This window comes from Nannobrachium achirus (genome assembly GCF_963921795.1).
Source record: "Nannobrachium achirus genome assembly, chromosome: 11".
Classification (NCBI taxonomy): domain Eukaryota; kingdom Metazoa; phylum Chordata; class Actinopteri; order Myctophiformes; family Myctophidae; genus Nannobrachium; species Nannobrachium achirus.
In genome coordinates, this window is record NC_137820.1 from 15,066,243 (window position 1) to 15,086,840 (window position 20,598).

At 42.9% G+C, this 20,598-nt stretch overlaps 1 protein-coding gene across 1 annotated transcript in view; it reads left to right on the top strand.

Annotated features, from left to right (window-relative positions):
• Positions 1–20,598, top strand: part of pclob (piccolo presynaptic cytomatrix protein b) — a gene marked incomplete at both ends in the record, with an annotated part of 116,918 nt that overhangs the window by 15,048 nt on the left and 81,272 nt on the right. Inside the window, 7 exon segments of the mRNA XM_080736883.1 lie at positions 5,165–5,938; positions 6,164–6,886; positions 7,387–8,175; positions 8,539–9,417; positions 11,779–13,842; positions 14,441–15,346; positions 19,653–20,549. Coding sequence (XP_080593009.1) covers positions 5,165–5,938; positions 6,164–6,886; positions 7,387–8,175; positions 8,539–9,417; positions 11,779–13,842; positions 14,441–15,346; positions 19,653–20,549 — 7,032 coding nt within the window.

Below are 20,598 nucleotides of genomic sequence, written 5' to 3' on the forward strand. Positions count from 1 at the left end.
GCGGGAACACTATATCTTTTCACTGATGAACTGATTACTGTGTTTTAGGTGAAGGAGTGGTTATGTCTCAACTGTCAGGTGCAGAGAGCAGCAGGAGCTTCCGCACCCCTAGAACCTCTCAAGAAAAAAACAGAAGGGTCAGCACCTGGTTCCCCTCAGAGGAACAAGGTTACACCAGCAGGACAGCCAGCCAAGCCTGAAGCTGTTAAAGGACCCGAGACTCAGAAACAGGCCAGCCCTTCTCCTGGTCAGAAAACAACACAGGAGAGCCGGAGAACCTCAGGTCCTCAGAAACCACCTGACCAGACAAGTCAACCTGGACGTAAGCAGAGTAACACCACTCCAGCTCCACAACAGGAGTCAGGAGGCTTCTTTGGCTTTGGTGGTTCTAAACCTCAGCCTGAAGTCACAAAGCCTGAAGAGTCAGTGTCTGGGAAGATGTTTGGCTTTGGTTCCTCCCTCTTCAGCTCTGCATCAACTTTGATGACATCACCCACAAATACACCACCAGTGTCTCCCAAAATGCCTGCAAAAGAGACCAAAACACCTTCTACTCAAAAACCAGAGCAGGAGAAGAAGGCAGCAGCTGCCCAAGATGCGACCAAAGGAGGCCAGTCCACTTGTCCTCTCTGTAAGGTGGAACTCAACATGGGCTCCAAGGATCATCCTAACTACAATACCTGTACTGAATGCAAGAACAATGTCTGCAACCAATGTGGATTTAACCCCATGCCAAATGATACAGGGGTAAGAATATATGTTTTTCTGAGACTTTTATGTTCCATCTCCTCATTTGCTTAATTTGAAAAACTTGATTTTGTTTATGATATGTTTATGATATTTTAAATAATAGGTAGATATTTTGCCTGTCTTCAATATGGATTTCAATATTTGTGAGGAAATTATATAATGTAATACATTTCCAGAGGCAATACTTTACAATTCCATGGCTAAAATACAGTAGATGTGTTTGTTTGTGTGTTCACCTAGAGTACTAGTATGACTATTGTCGTTTGAGAAAGATATATTATGTTCAACCGTGCGAGTACACTGTATAGCTTTTCACTGATGAACTGATTACTGTGTTTTAGGTGAAGGAGTGGTTATGTCTCAACTGTCAGGTGCAGAGAGCAGCAGGAGCTTCCGCACCCCTAGAACCTCTCAAGAAAACAACGGAAGGGTCAGCACCTGGTTCCCCTCAGAGGAACAAGGTTACACCAGCAGGACAGCCAGCCAAGCCTGAAGCTGTTAAAGGACCCGAGACTCAGAAACAGGCCAGCCCTTCTCCTGGTCAGAAAACAACACAGGAGAGCCGGAGAACCTCTGGTCCTCAGAAACCACCTGACCAGACAAGTCAACCTGGACGTAAGCAGAGTAATGCCACTCCAGCTCCACAGCAGGAGTCAGGAGGCTTCTTTGGCTTTGGTGGTTCGAAACCTCAGCCTGAAGCCACAAAGCCTGAAGAGTCAGTGACTGGGAAGATGTTTGGCTTTGGTTCCTCTCTCTTCAGCTCTGCATCAACTTTGATGACATCACCCGCAAGTACACCACCAGTGTCTCCCAAAATGCCTGCAAAAGAGACCAAATCACCTTCTACTCCGAAACCAGAGCAGAAGAAGAAGGCAGCAGCCGCAAAAGGTGCCCCTAAAGGAGACCAGTCATCCTGTCCACTCTGTAAGGTGGAACTCAACATGGGATCCAAGGATCCTCCTAACTACAATACCTGTACTGAATGCAAGAACACGGTCTGCAACCAATGTGGCTTCAGCTCAATGGCGAGTGTGTCAGAGGTAAAAAAACACACACACACACACACACACACGCACGCACGCACGCACGCACGCACGCACGCACACCAGAGATTCCGTTAGCCGGTATTTACCGGCCATTGGCCGGTTAAATGTTTAATTGGCCGGTAATTAAAAAGTCCACCGGCCACCGTGGCCGGCTGGGAAAATGCATCTATAGGCTATTTTATCATTTAATCTTATTATTCACATAATAATTTGGCTAAAGTAAAGCTACAACCATTAAAACCTATCATAATTTTAAAAGTGTATCATGTTCTGTGACATGACAGCGAAGCTCGCCGCTGCTGCTGCTTCATGCTGCGCTGTGCGCATTAGATCAGTCTATATTCGTCGTACGATGGTTACGTGCATTGAAAATATCAGAGCTTCAAGCTCACACCCCGTCGTAACGCGCGGCACTGTGGGCTTGTACGTCTGCTATTTTAGATATGCACACGACGGCCATACGGAGAAGCACACATCACAGCTGACAGTTCAGGCAGCTTGTAAAACAATCAGCGCTATACAGCGTGGGTTTAGTGTTATGATCCGAACAGAACTGGGGTTCTTCCGAGGTAATCTAGACCAAACTGGACCCAGTAGACGATAATAAAAAAGGGACCCAAACTCTGTGGAATCACATGGATTATACAAGCACCCACATGACTTTCTGATCGCATGGATGTGATGCCATTGTGGTGGTCAAAGCAACAGAAGCAAGTCAACCTTCCTTGCGTCATCATAACATAACATTAACAAAACAAAACAAAGGTTGTATGTTTTCATATTAAGGTTTAAGGAGACGTGATGCCAAAATCATTCACTATTAACTTATTAATTTGTAGGGCACTGTGTGGCAGGGCGCGCAAACGGTTTGCTTGAGTTGCGCCCACTTTAGCCGATTCACTTTTTTTTTTTGGCAAGCGATACCTCTACATAAGTAGATAGTTAGGCTATTATTTTAACTCAGGAACAGATTGCAATTGCATCTGTGATAAAGAGGAAAGCTAACATAAAATGGTGTAATTATTAGTTGGGTCACCATGCACATTGCACATTAGCTCTGGTCCATAGCGTTAGTGGAGTTCTCCTCCACTAACCGCTATAGACCAGAGCTAATTGCACATACAGTATCTCAGCTGCAAACACGTATGTGACGTTCATTATAATATGGCCGATAAATTAATTGATTGGCCGGTAAAATATAATCCTGCCGGCCAAGGTGGCCGGCCCCAAAAATGCCTAGCGGAAACCCTGACGCACACGCGCACACGCACACTCACACACACACACACACACACACACACACACACACACACACACACACACACACACACACACACATATTTCCTTTACATTAGATTAATACATCAAGATAAACAAAAGCAAACATTCATCACTGCCCAGTTTTCCAGCACATGATGTCAAGTTATGCCACAACTTTGTGTTGTATTTTAATTTAATCCACTATTTACCTTTCAGGTTAAGGAGTGGCTATGTCTTACCTGCCAGATGCAGAGGGCTTTGAGTGCATCTGAACCCCCAGTACCTCCTACGCTGAAGCCTCAGACCTCACCCTCGGCTATTCAAAAACAAGCTGAACCTGTAAAGACTGAATCATCCAGTGCACCTCTGCAGAAAGCCTCAGCACCTGATACACTCCAAAAGAAAGAGGCTTCAGCACCGGGTTCTCCTCAAAGGAAGCAGTCTACACCTGCAGTTCAGCCAGCCAAGGTTGAGACTATCCAAGAACCAGTGACTCAGAAACAGGCCATCTCAGCGCCTGATCAAAAACCACAACAGGAGAGCCGGAGGATGTCAGGTCCTGAGAACACACCTGGCCAGAAGATTCAAGCTGAGGAAAAGCAGAGTAATGCCACATCAACTCCTCAGCAAGACTCAGGAGGTTTCATTGGCTTCAGTGGTCCTAAAGCTCAACCTGATACAGCAAAAACTCCTGAATCAGGCACAGCGAAGATGTTTGGCTTCGGTTCTTCCATTTTCAGCTCGGCATCTTCGATGATCACCTCAGCTGTTCAGGATGAGTCCCGTACTACACAACCGGGTTCTCGCAAGATGTCCGCACCAGCTGTTCAGGATGAGTCCCGTACACTACCAGCTTCTCGCAAGATGTCTGCACCAGCCCAAGTCTACCCCAAAACACCCACAACCCCCAAAATCTCTCGAAAAGCCACACCGCCAACTACTCCTAAGGTGCTTCCGACAGAAGTGACCACCCCAGCAGATCAGCAAATGGTGGAGGAGAAGAAGCCAGAGCAGCCACAGCAAGTCAAAGCTTCTCCCCCAGTTAAGGCCAAAGTGGACAAAGCTCCATCAGAGCCTTCAAATGCAGAAGCAGCCTTCCAATCTGCTCCCAAAGAGGTCCAGGATGAGCCTAAAACGACACCACTGACTCCTCGTAAGATGTCCACAACAGCCCATGTTTCTCCAAAACACACACCTCCAGGTTCTCCTAAAATGCCACCTGTAAAGGACACCAATCCACCTGCCATTCAAAAAACAGAAGACAAGAAACCAGAGCAACCACAGCAGGCCAAGGCTTCTCCACCAGTACAGGCCAAATTGGATAAAGCTCCAGCAGATTCTCCAACGGCAGCTGCAGCCTCCCATGCTGCTCTAAAAGAGGTCCAGTCCACCTGTCCTCTCTGCAAGGTGGAACTCAACATGGGCTCCAAGGATCCTCCTAACTACAATACCTGTACTGAATGCAAGAACGCTGTCTGCAACCAATGTGGATTTGTCACAATGCCAAAGGTATCAGAGGTGAGAAAGCAAATCTCTAATCTTGTTCAGTGACAACAATGCAAATATATGTGTATATTATGCATCCTTTATGGCAATACTTTCTATGGTGCCTGTGTTTATGTACTGTAAATGCAGCTTATTCCTTTAATTCCAATGAAGAATTTATCAGCTTAGCATCAGAGCAGGTGGTTGTTTGTGTTTAAATATAACGGTATGACCATTTTACCCATAATACACTGAGTGTTCGGCAATGATTAAGTATTATGATACTTGATCTTAAAAGTAATTATAAAATGCTTTTATGTTTTATGTTATGTTTATGTTTGTTATAAAGAGTTATGAATATCGATGAGTGCTTATACAGTACATATATACAGTGTAATAAGCAGATTCAAATATATGTATGATTATAATGCATTATATATTGAATATAAATAATTAATTTGAAAGTTATATAAAAGATTCACGGTATATTAAATTAACGTATTGAATCTAGTTACAAGAAGTTTATTTTTCGTACTTAACTTTCTGTAACAGACCATGATGATTTAATAAACTCATGCTCATATCAGCAAGTAACCAGTTTTTTGTAACCATTGATATTTTAGGTGAAGGATTGGTTATGTCTCAACTGCCAGATGCAGAGAGCACTCGGAGCATCTGAGCCTCCAGGACCTCCCATGAAGTCCCATGAAGTCTCCAAACCGGTTGCTGTCCAAAAGGCCACCCCTAAACCAGCTGATCCTCAAATGGATACTCCAGTACCTGCTAACCCCCATAAAAAGGAGGCATCGGTACCAGGATCCCCTCAGAGAACACCATCTGCTCCAGCTGGACAACCAGTCAAGGCTGAGGCTCCTAAAGAACCAGAGACTCAGAAACAGAAAACACCACAGGAGAGCCGAAGGACGTCAGGTCCTCAGAAACCATCTGACCAGACAAGTCAACCTGGACGTAAGCAGAGTAATGCCACTCCAGCTCCACAACAGGAGTCAGGAGGTTTCTTTGGCTTTGGTGGTTCTAAACCTCAACCAGAAGTCACAAAGCCTGCAGAATCTGTCACTGGGAAGATGTTTGGCTTTGGTTCCTCCATCTTCAGCTCTGCTTCAACTTTGATGACATCACCCACAACTACACCACCAGTGTCTCCCAAGATGCCTGCAAAAGAGACCAAACTACCATCCACTCAGAAACCAGAGCAGGAGAAAAAGGCAACAGCAGCTGCACAAGACACCCCCAAAGGAGGCCCGTCCGCCTGTCCTCTCTGTAAGGTGGAACTCAACATGGGATCCAAGGATCCGCCAAACTACAATACCTGTACTGGATGCAAGAACACTGTCTGCAACCAATGTGGTTTTAGCTCAATGCCAGATAAAACTGAGGTAAGTTGAGCTGGAAGAAACGTTTTTTAAATGTTCTTCTTCTTCTCTTCTTCTTTTTCTTCTTCTTTTTTCAATACCTTCAAGTTCATAATAATGACAATGCATTGTCATGTCAAGAACCACACTATGTTAAAGTGGCATTTGTAACTTTTTTCTTTTGTCCAATCTGTATAGAGTATGTTAATATGTTTGTCTGATGTTTATGAAACAAACACTATTTTTCAGCTGAAAGAGTGGCTGTGTCTCACCTGCCAAATGCAGAAGGCTCTAGAATCATCTGAACCTCCAGGATCTCATGCGATGAAACAGCAAGCCTCACCTAACAAAGTACCTACTTCAGCTGAACCTCTAAAGAAGGACATTCCCTTACCATCTGAACACAAAAAGAAAGAGTCATCAGCCCCAGGTTCTCCCCAGAGGAAACGATCCACTCCTTCAGGACAACCTGCCAAGGCTGAGGCTGCTAAACGACCAGACACTCCAAAACAGCAAGCACCTGACCAGACAAATCAACCTGGACGTAAGCAGAGTAATGCCACTCCAGCTCCACAACAGGAGTCAGGAGGTTTCTTTGGCTTTGGTGGTTCTAAACCTCAACCAGAAGTCACAAAACCTGCAGAATCAGTCACTGGGAAGATGTTTGGCTTTGGTTCCTCCATCTTCAGCTCTGCTTCAACTTTGATGACATCACCCACAAGTACACCACCAGTGTCTCCCAAAATGCCTGCAAAAGAGAACAAACCACCATCCACTCAGAAACCAGAGCAGGAGAAAAAGGCAACAGCAGCTGCACAAGACACCCCCAAAGGAGGCTCGTCTGCCTGTCCTCTCTGTAAGGTGGAACTCAATGTGGGCTCCAAGGATCCTCCTAACTACAATACCTGTACTGGATGCAAGAACACGGTCTGCAACCAATGTGGATTTAGTTCAATGCCAGATAAAACAGAGGTAAGTCAAGCTGGAAGAAATATTTTTTAATGTTCTCCTCCTCCTTCTTCTTCTTCTTTTTCTTTTTCTTTTTCTTCTTCTTCTTCTTCTTCTAATACCTTCATAATAATGACAATGCATTGTTGATATCCACGTCACACCACTTTAAAGCGGTATTATGTAACTTTTGTTGTCCAATCTGTATCGTAGACTATGTTAATACAATGTAATTTATACAATTGGAGTGGTTGTATTTTGTCTCCCTGCTCTTCTATTGAGACAAGTGAGACATGACCTGTATTTATTCATAACCTACCTTTGAATAGTCCCCCCTATTCAATTTGTAATCTACCTATGAATATTAACCCTATTGATATCCTATCACTTTGCACCCACATTTGTAAAGTTAAAACATTTATTTTACATGCATTTTCAGCATACAATCATGTAAATATAATACCACCATGTGGTTATTATAAGCGGTTTGTCTGATGTTTACGAAACAAAACGCTATTTTTCAGCTGAAAGAGTGGCTGTGCCTCACCTGCCAAATGCAGAAGGCTCTACAATCATCTGAACCTCCAGGATCTCATGCGATGAAACAGCAAGCCTCACCTAACAAAGTACCTACTTCAGCCGAACCTCTAAAGAAGGACATTCCCTTACCATCTGAACAACAAAAGAAAGAGGCCTCAGCCCCAGGTTCTCCCCAGAGGAAACTATCCACTCCTTCAGGACAACCTGCCAAGGCTGAGGCTGCTAAACGACCAGACACTCCAAAACAGCAAGCACCTGACCAGACAAATCAACCTGGACGTAAGCAGAGTAATGCCACTCCAGCTCCACAACAGGAGTCAGGAGGTTTCTTTGGCTTTGGTGGTTCTAAACCTCAGCCAGAAACCACAAAACCTGCAGAATCAGTGACTGGGAAGATGTTTGGCTTTGGTTCCTCCATCTTCAGCTCTGCTTCAACCTTGATGACATCACCCACAAGTACACCACCAGTGTCTCCCAAGATGCCTGCAAAAGAATCCAGGCCATCTGATCCACACATTTTGGATGGAAAGAAACCAGAGAAACCACAGCAGGCCAAGGCATCTCCACCAGTACAGGTCAAAGTGGACAAAGTTCCTGCAGAGCCTCCAAAGGTAGTCCAAGCTACTCCCAAAGGAGGCCAGTCCACCTGTCCACTCTGTAAGGTGGAACTCAACATGGGCTCCAAGGATCCTCCTAACTACAATACCTGTACTGAATGCAAGAACACGGTCTGCAACCAATGTGGCTTCAGCTCAACGCCAATTAAAACAGAGGTAAGTCAAGCTGATGTATTGTTTTTATTTTTAATTCCTTAATCTTTATTATCCCAACAATGTATTGTTCCATTCCTGTCATGAACTACACCATGTTAAATGTTTTAACCTCTGCACTTATTTCTAGTTATCAATTCATTGTTGAATGTATCAATGTATTTGTTCCTCATCTACCTATGAATATTAATCTTATGGAAAATCCATCACCCACTTTGAACCTTTAATTGTAACATTAACTAATTCAGTTATCTATTTTGGAAAATGACATATTTTTTTATTCAAATAATTGTAAAACCATGTAGTTATTATTAGCTGTTTGTCTGGTGTTTATGAAAAAACAACACAAAACACACTATGTTTCAGCTGAAAGACTGGCTGTGCCTCACCTGCCAAATGCAGAAGGCTCTAGAATCATCTGAACCTCCAGGATTTCATTTGATGAAACCACAAGCCTCACCTAATGAAGCTGAAAATCAAAAGAAGGAAGCATCAGCACCAGGTTCCCCCCAGAGGAAACTCTCTACTCCATCAATACAACCTGCCAAGGCTGATGCTTCTAAAGTACCAGAAACTCTGAAACAGGACAGCCCAGCTCTTGGTCAGAAAACACCACTAGAGAACCGGAGAACCTCAGGTCCTCAGAAACCACCTGACCTGACAAGTCAACCTGGACGTAAGCAGAGTAATGCCACTCCAGCTCCACAACAGGAGTCAGGGGGTTTCTTTGGATTTGGCAGCCATAAAACTCAGCCTGATGCTGAAAAGCCTGCAGAGTCAGTGACTGGGAAGATGTTTGGCTTTGGCTCCTCGATGTTCAACTCTGCGTCCACTTTGATAACATCAGCTGTTCAGGATGAGCCTAAAACAACACCACCGACTCCTCGTAAAATGTCCATAACGGCCGATGTTTCTCCAAAACACACACCACCAGGCAATCCTAAAATGCCACCTGGAAAGGATACTAAGCCAATTGCTGTTCAAAAGACTGAAGATAATAAACCAGAGCAATCACAACAGGCCAAGGCTTCTCTACAGGCCAAATTGGATAAAGCTCAAGCAGAGCCTTCAACAGCAGCAGCAGCCTCCTGTGCTGCTCCCAAAGAGGGCCAGTCCACCTGTCCTCTCTGTAAGGTGGAACTCAACATGGGCTCCAAGGATCCTCCTAACTACAATACCTGTACTGAATGCAAGAACACGGTCTGCAACCTGTGTGGCTTTAACCCCTTGCCAAATGTTGCAGAGGTAAGTGTAACAGCACTTGTATCATATTATGATGATACAGTACACGCTGAACGTCAAACCTTAAAGCTATACTGTGTAAGTTGCTCAACTAGTGGTCAGTAGCGGTATTGCTTTTTTCGTCCGTTTTTCGCCCGGAGTCGCCGCGGACCACCGGAACGGGGCCGCAAACCACCGCGACCGATACGAATCCGTAGAGGGGTAGAACGTAATTTTCTGACCAGGATTTGGGGAGTAAGAGGCAAGAATCCTTCACCATCGTAAACACTGTTGCTGAGGGAGGCTACTTCCTGAAGAGACGGCAAGACGTGCTGTGATTGGCCGGTAGTGTATCATATGTGTATGATCCGCGCTGTGATTGGCCAACGTATACACAACGTATACGGATGATGCAGATGACGTAATTTTGCCGGGAAATCCGGACCCTGGCCAGGATCATAGAAAACATATTTACAGAAGGCTTTAGGGGCTGACATTAACGGAGTGGGTGTTCTAAAACTTTAGCTTTAGCAATTTTAAGATTAGTTTTATTAAAAAAGTTACATGGTATGGCTTTAAATACAACATTCATTTTTGGTTGCACATACACTATCTTTAAGGGTTGCACAGCTCTGACAGAGTTTGCAAACAAATAATACATGCAGCGTGTTAGAGGAGAGACTGAGAGCAATGGAGTTGTAAGATCCTTGATTAAGAACTGTAACTACAGTACTTGACTTATAGGGCTCAAAGCCAAACTCCATGTTCAAAAACATCCCTATTATCTTACTTTAACTTGACATACAGAAAAAGCTATGATGTCATATAGAATTGATTTGAATTTAACTTTTAATTAGTAATTGCAACTTTGGTATTTTGTATTATGTGTTAAAAGATCATTGTCTTAATTATCATAAAATCATTATATTCTATATTGTGTTAGTTTCTTAAGGCATGTATTATAGCTTATACTATGTCTATATTTCATTGAGGCAAAATGTAGATGTTTTCTTTTTACTTTGGGCAACACTTTGGGACGCTATGCATCCCATGTCTAAAACGTGTTATAAACATACTTAATTCAGCAATATTACACAAGAGGGTGAGAGTCATATTGCGATTATACAAAAGTTGCCCTTAAAAAACATGTCAACTTCATTTCATTGTAATTAAGTTATTCGATAGAAATGTGTAATGCTTTAATGCCACATTTAGCTACTATGTCCCTGAACTTCACATGAAAACTCCTAGCGTAGCCGCCTAGCATAGTGTTTGGACAGGCAGCCCGGCAGCTGATTTCAACTACTTATAACACTGTATAATTATAATTATGAGCACTCATATATACTAAAACTTATTAGGTCAAGTATCATAATACTTAAAGGGATATTCCACTTAAAAAAAACTCTGCATTGCATGAGTCTGCCTCCCCAGGCTCAGGGCCTCTCCACATACACACCCTGTAACTTCAAACTCCATTTTACCATGATAGATTCATTAAAAACACCCATTATTTTTTCTGGTGACTCATACTAGCCTCCTAATACGTGAGCAGGCCGTGTTTTTTCCATAACCTTTTTCATTTATTTTTAATCATTTTGTTTTGTATTTAGTTTTTCTCATTTTCCCAAAGAAGTATTACAAATAAATGAAAAAGGTTATGGAAAAAACACGGCCTGCTCACGTATTTGGAGGGTAGTATGAGTCACCAGAAAAAATAATGGGTGTTTTTAATGAATCTATCATGGTTAAAATGGAGTTTGAGTTACAATGGGTGTGTATGTGGAGAGACCTGGGGGGACAGATAACATTTACATCAAATATTTAAATATTGAATGAAGTAAATTAAAAACTGTTCAGGGTGTTCATAAAAGCCTGATTAGATGATAAAGTGACCAAACGTTTTTTTGAAAGTGGAATATCCCTTTAATTACTGGTCACTGGTTGCCAGGATCATAGAGTGTATTATATTTCTCATAGTTTTAAAACACAGTCATTTATAGTAGGATGTTTATAATGTGTCGCAGTAATATATGGGATGAATAGCAAATGTTACCACTGTTGACCCATCTATTTAGAGGAACATTTTGTAATGTATATTTCTTCATTCAGGTGAAGGACTGGTTATGTCTCACTTGTCAAATGCAAAGAGCTCTGACAGCATCTGAGGCAGCTTCCCAACAAAAGAACACAGCCGAAACTAAGGCAGACACACAAAAAGAAATTCCAGACAAAAAGGACAGTGAAGCATCAGTTTCTTCAACTCAAGTGGGTGAAGTTACCACCCCAACATCAACCCTAACAAAAGAAGCCTCAATTTCTGACTCATCAAAAACTCCAGTTTCAACACTGCCTAAGGAGACCTCAACTCCTGCTTCACCCCAGTCCAAGGAAGACATGACCCCTTTACCCCATTCCAAGGAAGCCACGGCATCTCTTGAAATGCCCAAGGAAGACACAACTCCTCTACCCCAGTCCAAAGAAGAGACAACTCCTTTACCCCAGCCCAAGGAAGACACAACTGCTTCACCCCAGTCAAAGGAACCCCCAGCTGAGTTACCCCAGCCCAAAGACACTACTCCTCCACCCCACCCGAAAGAAGACACAACTCCTCTACCCCAGCCCAAAGCAGACACAACTCATTTACCCCACACCAAAGAAGACACAACTCCTCTACCCCAGGCCAAAGCAGACACAACTCATTTACCCCACACCAAAGAAGAACCAACTCCTTTACTACAGCCCAAGGAAGACACAACTCATTTACCCAAGCCCAAAGAAGACACAACTTCTTTGCCCCAGCCCAAAGAAGACAGAACTAGTTTGCCCCAGCCCAAAGAAGACACAACTCCTTTGCCCCAGCCAAAAGAAGACACAACTCATTTACCCCACCCCAAAGAAGATACAACTCCTCTACCCCAGCCCAAAGAAGACACAACTCCTCTGCCCCAGCCCAAAGAAGACACAACTACTTTACCCCACCCCAAAGAAGACACAACTCATTTACCCCAGCCCAAAGAAGACACAACTCATTTATCCCACCCTAAAGAAGACACAACTCCTCTACCCCAGCCCAAAGAAGACACAACTCTTTTACTACAGCCCAAAGAAGACACAACTAATCTACCCCAGCCTAAAGAGGACACAACTAGTTTGCCCCAGCCCAAAGAAGACACAACTCCTTTACCCCACCCCAAAGAAGACACAGCTCATTTACCCCAGCCCAAAGAAGACACAACTCATTTATCCCACCCCAAAGAAGACACAACCCCTCTACCTCAGCCCAAAGAAGACACAATTATTTTACTACAGCCCAACCCCCAGCCTAAAGAGGACACAACTCCTTTATCCCAGCCCAAAGAAGACACAACTCATTTACCCCACCCCAAAGAAGACACAACTCATTTACCCCAGCCCAAAGAAGACACAAGTCCTTTACCCCAGCCCAAAGAAGACACAACTCATTTACCCCAGCCCAAAGAAGACACAAGTCCTTTACCCCAGCCCAAGGAAGACACAACTTCTTCACCCCAGTCAAAGGAACCCCCAGCTGAGTTACCCCAGCCCAAGGAAGCGACGATCCCTTTACCACAGCCACAGGAAGCAACAACTGCTTCACCCCAGTTAGAGGAAGCCGTGCCTGTGCCACCCCAGTCAAAGGAAACCACAACTGCTTCACTCCAGTTAGAGGAAGCCACAACTCCTTCACCCCAGTCCAAGGAAACTACAAGTGCACCCCAGTCCAAGGACGTACCAGCTGCTCCCCCTGCAAAGGATAGCCCTCCTATTTTGCCAGTCAGTGAAACCTTTGCTCAAGCTTCAGAAAGGAAACTGGATTTTGCTCCATCAATCCCCCTGTCAAATAAAGATATATCAGAAAAGGAAGTGTGTAAGGAGGAACAAAAGCCTGAAGTAATACAAGCAATTAACCAACTAGTAGCAGCCTCTACTGTTGATGATGTTCAGTCTTTACAACGGAAAAAGCCTTCCCAACAGGTGCCCAAAGAAACTCCCAAACAAGAGTCTAGAACTCTTCCAATTCAGAATCCTGTCAAACCTTCACAGCAGCCTCCAAAAGGCGGAACTTCAGCTGTCAAATCAGTTGCTCCATCAGCTCAGCCAACAAATCAGGAGTCGGCGGGATTCTTTGGTTTTGGTAGTCCTAAATCTGAGCGTGCTGCATCAAAGCCTGCAGAGTCAGTGACTGGGAAGATGTTCGGTTTTGGTTCCTCCATCTTCAGCTCTGCTTCTACTTTAATGACATCAGCAGTTCAAGATGAGTCCCGTAATACACCACCAGGTTCTCGTAAGATGTCCACAACATCACAGATCTCTCCAAAGAACACTCCACCGCTTTCTCCAAAGATTCCTCCAGCAAAAGAGACCAAACCACCGGCTCCTCATGAACCAGAACCACAGCAGCCCCAGGAACCCAAGGCCTCTCCATCAGTACAGGCCAAAGTTGGCAAGGCTCTTTCAGAAGCTCCAAATGCAGCAACACCCTCTCAATCTGCTCCCAAAGCAATCCAGTCCACTTGTCCTCTCTGTAAGGTGGAACTCAACATTGGCTCCAAGGATCGTCCCAACTATAATACCTGTACTGAATGCAAGAACACTGTCTGCTGTAAATGTGGATTTAGCACAATGTCAAGTATAACAGAGGTAATTAGACCAACCTCGGTTTACTAGATTACTTAGGTAATCTAGGCTAAATCCAATTCAGCATGTTCTTCTAAAACTTGCTTTTATAACTAATTAATCCTCTTTAGCTGTTGTTGTTGGTTGCAGCATGACACCATTATAAAGTTGATCAAATGTATTCAGATTTCCCTTCTTGTGTGTCTATCTTTGCTGTGCTCTTTCAAAACACATACTGTATGTAAAAAAGATTGTTGACATTATTTTATCTAATTTTGTTTAACATGTGTTCACTGATCATGAATGTTACCCCTACAGTATTTGAGAATGCCACATAATGATTGGGGAGAACGTAACTCTTAATCAGTAGCAATACGTTCATCTCATGATTTTCTTAATTCTTTTTTAGGTGAAGGAGTGGCTATGTCTCAATTGTCAGATGCAGAGAGCACTTGGAGCATCTGAACCCCCAGGCCTTCCCATGATGAAACTTCTGCCCTCTCCGATGAAAGAGGCTGCCGCATTGGCCACAGCACAGACTGTGACCTCTGCAACAGCCACAAAACAGGAAACACATAAACCTGTTTCTTCAGAGAAGGTTTCCCCTGTAGCTGCCTCTTTGCCTGAGAAAATGGCTCCATCGACTATCAAACAGAGTGACGCTGTACCTTCTTTACAACAAACTCAACCGCAGGAAGCCGCACCACCAGGCCAACTTCCACAACCCCCTGGAGGAACACCAAAAGAACAACCTCGAAAACCACAACCACAGTCTCCAAAACTTGGGGCCTCTGATGCCAAATCTACAATAGCTCAGCCTGCGAAACAGGAGTCAGGAGGTTTCTTTGGCTTTGGTGGCCGTAAAACTCCCCCTGATGCGGCAAAGCCTGCAGAGTCAGTGACAGGGAAGATGTTTGGCTTTGGCTCCTCGATGTTCAACTCTGCTTCCACTTTGATAACATCAGCTGTTCAGGATGAGCCTAAAACTACACCACCGACTCCTCGTAAGATGTCCACAACAGCCCATGTATCTCCAAAATCCACACCACCAGGCTCCCCTAAAATCCCTCCTGGCAAGGCACCTGCTGTTCAAAAAACAGAAGAGAATAAACCAGACAAACCACAGCAGGCCAATGCTTCTCCACCAGTACAAGCCAAGGTGGAAAAAGCTCCAGCAGAGCCTCCTAAGGCATTACCAGCTCCCCAAGCTGCCCCCAAAGGAGGCCATTCCACCTGTCCCCTCTGTAAGGTGGAACTTAACATGGGCTCCAAGGATCCTCCTAACTACAATACCTGCACTGAATGCAAGAACACTGTCTGCGAAATGTGTGGATTTAATCCCATGCCAAATGTACAAGGGGTAAGCTAATCTCTCCACATTGTTTCACCAATCAGCGGTTTTCGTACAAATATGCATTGTGCACTTAAAACGTGTAATAAAGGCTATTTTTTTTGGTAACACTTTCTATAAAGCTCAGCTCATGTCTATAATGCATTATGAACAACATACATAATATAGGGCCCTATTTTCGTCCATGCCTTGCTCACAATAATCTTCTAATAACACTGTATAATTACTGTAAAAAGCACTCATGATGCTTCGTAAAAAAAAAAAAAAAAAAAAAAAAACAATCAACACGTTATAAAGCATTTTATAATGACTCAACTTTATAATGGTCAAATTTCATTATTTTCATAATTGCTAGTCACTCACAGACTTTGGGCCCTGTTTTCGTCTGTGCCTTAGCCCTTATATCTACATTTTTTTATACTTCAAATAGCCGATCTACAAGCTCACAATGTGTTGATGTAGATCGGCCAGTTAATCTAATTTAAAATAGTAAGACAAGGAAAAGAAGTTTAGGGCTAAGGGGTAAGGCATGGACGAAAATAGGGCCCTTTGTCTTTTGGCCAGAAGTTTCGTGTAGGGCGTAGGCCTATTATAATTCTCATAGTTGTAATCAGGGGTGAAAGTGGTTTGAAATTCTTGCCGGAAATGTCCCAAAATTGCCGAAAAATATTTGGGGGTCTCTAACCCCCCAAAATCCCTGAAATGCTTAGAAAACTGCATTTTGGCACATGCACGCAATACAAACACTACGGGTCCTACACCTGAATTAGGCATTACATTTACTGTAACATGAAACATGATTGCAATCCTAAAGGAAATATGATCTATAATAAGCCTATTCATATCGTTCATTGTTCCATACAGAAGGGTAAGCAGTAGGGCTGGCAGAATCACCTAAGATAAGATAAGATATTTATGGTCACTGTACAACATTTTGTTTAGTATGTCATCATAAACATACAGTAGCAGCATCAACAAAGAAAGAAATACATTATTCCATCCTAGTCAAGTCACCATCATCTGTTCTCTTATTTGTTCTCTCCCCAGGCCCACACACACATTTTTGAGTACTTAGAAACTCTATATAAATTCCAGATAATACAATATATTATTATTAATATTATTATAACCAGTTGTGTAAAGTAACTAAGTACATTTACTCAAGTACTGTATTTAAGTACAGGTTTTAAATATTTGTAGCCTATTTTACTGGAGTATTTCCAATACTTTTACTTCTACTCCACTACATTTAGGGGGTCCGTGGCCAAATACATATCATTTTGGGGGTCCTTGACATGACAAAGTTTGAGAACCACTGATAGCAACATAAGTTATTTTCAGAAAACTGTTGGATTTAGAAGACATTTGTAGAATGTGCCTATCGGTGGTTAAGGATCCCCAAAATATGTATTTGGCCGCGGACCCCCATCTCAAAATATTTAGTTCCACGGATGGACCCCCATCGCAAAATATTTTGTTCCATGGACCCCCAGAAGCAAAGATTTGAGTTAAAGATTTTCACTGTAAATTTTGGTCTATTCTGCATCTAGCTTAAGGCCACAGGCTCGTTGGGAAACGCCAAGCCCCCAGAACCCTGGGGGCGCCCTGAAGCAAAAAGTACATGGTGGCCGTTTGAGGTACTGCAGTTGGGGCTTCTATTCAAACAGTTAGTTCAGTTGAGGCAGATAGCCCCCCGCTACCCCCGCCTCCCCGTTTCTCGCTCCCAGACCACGCCCCGACCGTCGCGATTGGCTCAGAAGCCAAATAGTATCCCCACTACGTCACGTTTCAGAGGCGTTCAAACGCGGAAGTACGCTTCATGCGCTGGGTGAGCAACTCAATGCAAGTGGACGGGCGGGGATATCCGGTGTCCTCTCTATTCTTATTATAACTCTATGGGAAACGCGCGGTCGTCTATTCTGCATCTAGCTTAAGGCCCACAGACTCGTTGGGAAACGCGCGGTCGCCTCGCATGCAGCCACAGACACGACGAGTCACTCCTTGTCAAACAAACAAGTTTATCAAACTTTATCAGAAAATATAACTAGTAACACTTGTGTATGTTAATCTGACATTAGTAGATTGTTTACTTCTTGGACGTGCATGTGGCAGGTTATTTAATATGGGATTTTGACATCTGCCTTCATCCTCCTCTTAACGGAACGCCGTTCCGGCCCCGAATGTTTTTTTTTCCGGCCGCTCTGGCTCACTTTCACCCCTGGTTGTAATACTGTACATTCATACATTCATACTTACATACATACATACATAGGGGGAGAGCGGGGTAAACTGAGACACCGGGTAAACTGAGACGCTCCATTTATCTTGGCAATGGAACACATTTGTGGCCATGTGACCATTATATTTTCAAGCCCCTTGAATTTCCCACTTGTCATGAAAAGAGAGACCTGATAGTGCTGTAGAAAACATGCTTTTTTCACAAAAATGTGTTTTTTGCATGTAAAAGTAAAATTTCTTGCTGTCAACATAATCAGCTGTTGTGTCAAAGCAAATTGATGCAGGGAGAACATTTTATATCATACATGTTGATGAACTACCAACTTATAAATCCATGTGATAGATGCTAGCTGAAGATTACCCTGAATTGATAAAAATATCCCTTTTCCCAAAATGTGGCTGTGGGGTAAAGTGAGACAATTGCTTCGGGGTAAAGTGAGACTATCCTTAACATGAAAGACAGGGAGAAAGCTGTAAAAACCTAAATAAAGGGTGTACCAAACTAGTCTCAATTGATTCTTATGTAGTTTCCCCTGTAGAATCCATTTTTGATATATATTTCTTTGTATTGTGCATAATTAATGAGATAATTAGCATATTTGACTGAATATGCGAATTATTTCATTAGTTATGCACAATACAACAATATACTTTGCAGAAATAGATTCTACAGGAAGAATTACATAAGGATCAACTGAGGAAAGTTTGGTAAACCCTTCTATACATTTTTTATAGGGTTTTTAGTTTTTTCCTTCTGCCCATGTGTCACATTATTTGACACATGGGTGGAAATGACAGGACAAAGCCTATTAAAAGAATGTCTGCTATGTACATTTTTGTATTGCGCATATTTAACCCGGTTAACCGGGTTTTTGTGTTTTTATGGTAGTTTTAAAGTGAAAAAAGTGAGTGGATCACTTTACCCCGTTGATTTCTCTGGTCTGTCTCAGTTTACCCCGGTCCTGGGGTAAACTGAGACACAAGACCACTTTTTTTAAAACAATCATATTTTCTCTGCCTTTTGTCTTGAATATGTTCTGATAACTTCCATTGTTAGGAAACATCCCAAATTACTGGGAAATGTGTATATTTTTACTGATATATCTTTTAGTTCGCCTCTAGGGGAGAAAATGTAAAAAGTGTCTCAGTTTACCCCGCTCTCCCCTACATACATACATACATACATACATACATACATACATACATACATACATACATACAGTAATTGTATAATGCATTATAATAATCACTGTTATAATGCATTATTATAGGCAGATGTTATCACATTTTGATTCTGCTTATGTGGAAATCACCTTCCCCCATCTATATCTACCTGGTTGGTAGACAGGTTTTTTATTTCTTAATCTAAATGTTATGCTAGATTGCAACCCTTTTTCAAATTTCAATAACCTGAAAACACTTGTGAGTGACTAACCGTAAAACTACCTTACATCTCACCATTTCAATGTCCCAATCTCACCATTTCAATGTCCCAAGGAGGGGTAATTTGTATTATGTTTTATTTTTTTGTGTTTATTATTTATTTATTATTCTCTCTACGTTTTTACGTATTTTGCAGGTATGCTATGTTTTCCATTACTATTTTTCTTTGATGTTTTCTTTTTCTTTCCCCCCCCCCTCTACATCCCTCTACATAATTTATATTCTTTATTCTATGTGTATAAAGAATAAAGAAACTGTAAAGCATTATTGTGTCAAGCTACCGATTACCATTTATAGTAACTTATAATCACACTAATTTTAACTGTGATTATAAAATGCATGGTACAATTAATATAATGTATTACAAGTATGATAATTACACTACATTATGATCCTTGCAAAAACAATGTCTGTGAGTGTCCAGCAATTATGAAGTATTATGATACTTGACCTTACATTATGTTAAAATGATTCATGTGTTATCTCTTATAAAGCATTAAGCATATTTATGAGTGATTATATATTCAGTCCTCTGAAGTGTGCATTAGGCTATGTTTAACCATAATGTTTACATTTTCTTTCATATCAGGTAAAGGAGTGGCTTTGTCTGAACTGTCAGATGCAGAGAGCTCTAGGAGCATCTGAACCAACAGGACCTGCCATGATGAAACCGCCACCTTCCCCGAGTGAGGTTGTGACACCTGCTGTTCCTCAGAAGAAAGAGATAGTAACCTCTGTCCAACCACAAATTGAAAAGACTACAGAAGCTGAAGTAAAAAAGGAGGCTGCTGCGGCAGCTCCAGACAGAATAATTACCGCTGTCGGGGCCCCAGTGCCAACTGCTTCACAAAAGCAGGAGAAGCCGGTCCAAGGCAAGCCTAGTGAGCAACAGCAGGTGGCAAAACCCCAACAAATACAGCCTTCAAAACCCGCAGCAGCTCCAGCGCAGCCTGCCAAACAGGAATCAGGAGGTTTCTTTGGTTTTGGAGGTCCAAAGGCTCAGCCGGACGCTGCGAAACCAGTGACCGGGAAGATGTTTGGCTTTGGCTCCTCCATCTTGAGCTCTGCTTCCTCTTTGATTACATCGGCTGTTCAGGATGAACCCAAACCTACCCCACCGACTCCTCGCAGGATGTCCACAGCACCACAGGTTTCCCCCAAACCCACACCACCAGTTTCTCCCAAGATTCTTCCTGCAAGAGAGAGCAAACCTCCTGTTGCCCAGAGCAAACTAGAGCAGAAGAAGCCAGAGCAACCGCAGCAGGCCAAGGCATCTCCACCAGTACAGGCCAAAGTGGACAAAGCTCCAGCAGAGCCTCCAAAGGTAGTCCAAGCTGCTCCCAAAGGAGGCCAGTCCACCTGTCCTCTCTGTAAGGTGGAACTCAACATGGGTACCAAGGATCCTCCAAACTACAATACCTGTACTGGATGCAAGAACACTGTCTGCAACCTGTGTGGATTTAATCCAATGCTGCATTCTTCAGAAGTAAGTAATACCATATATTTATTCAATACCTTATTTTATTTTTTTACTA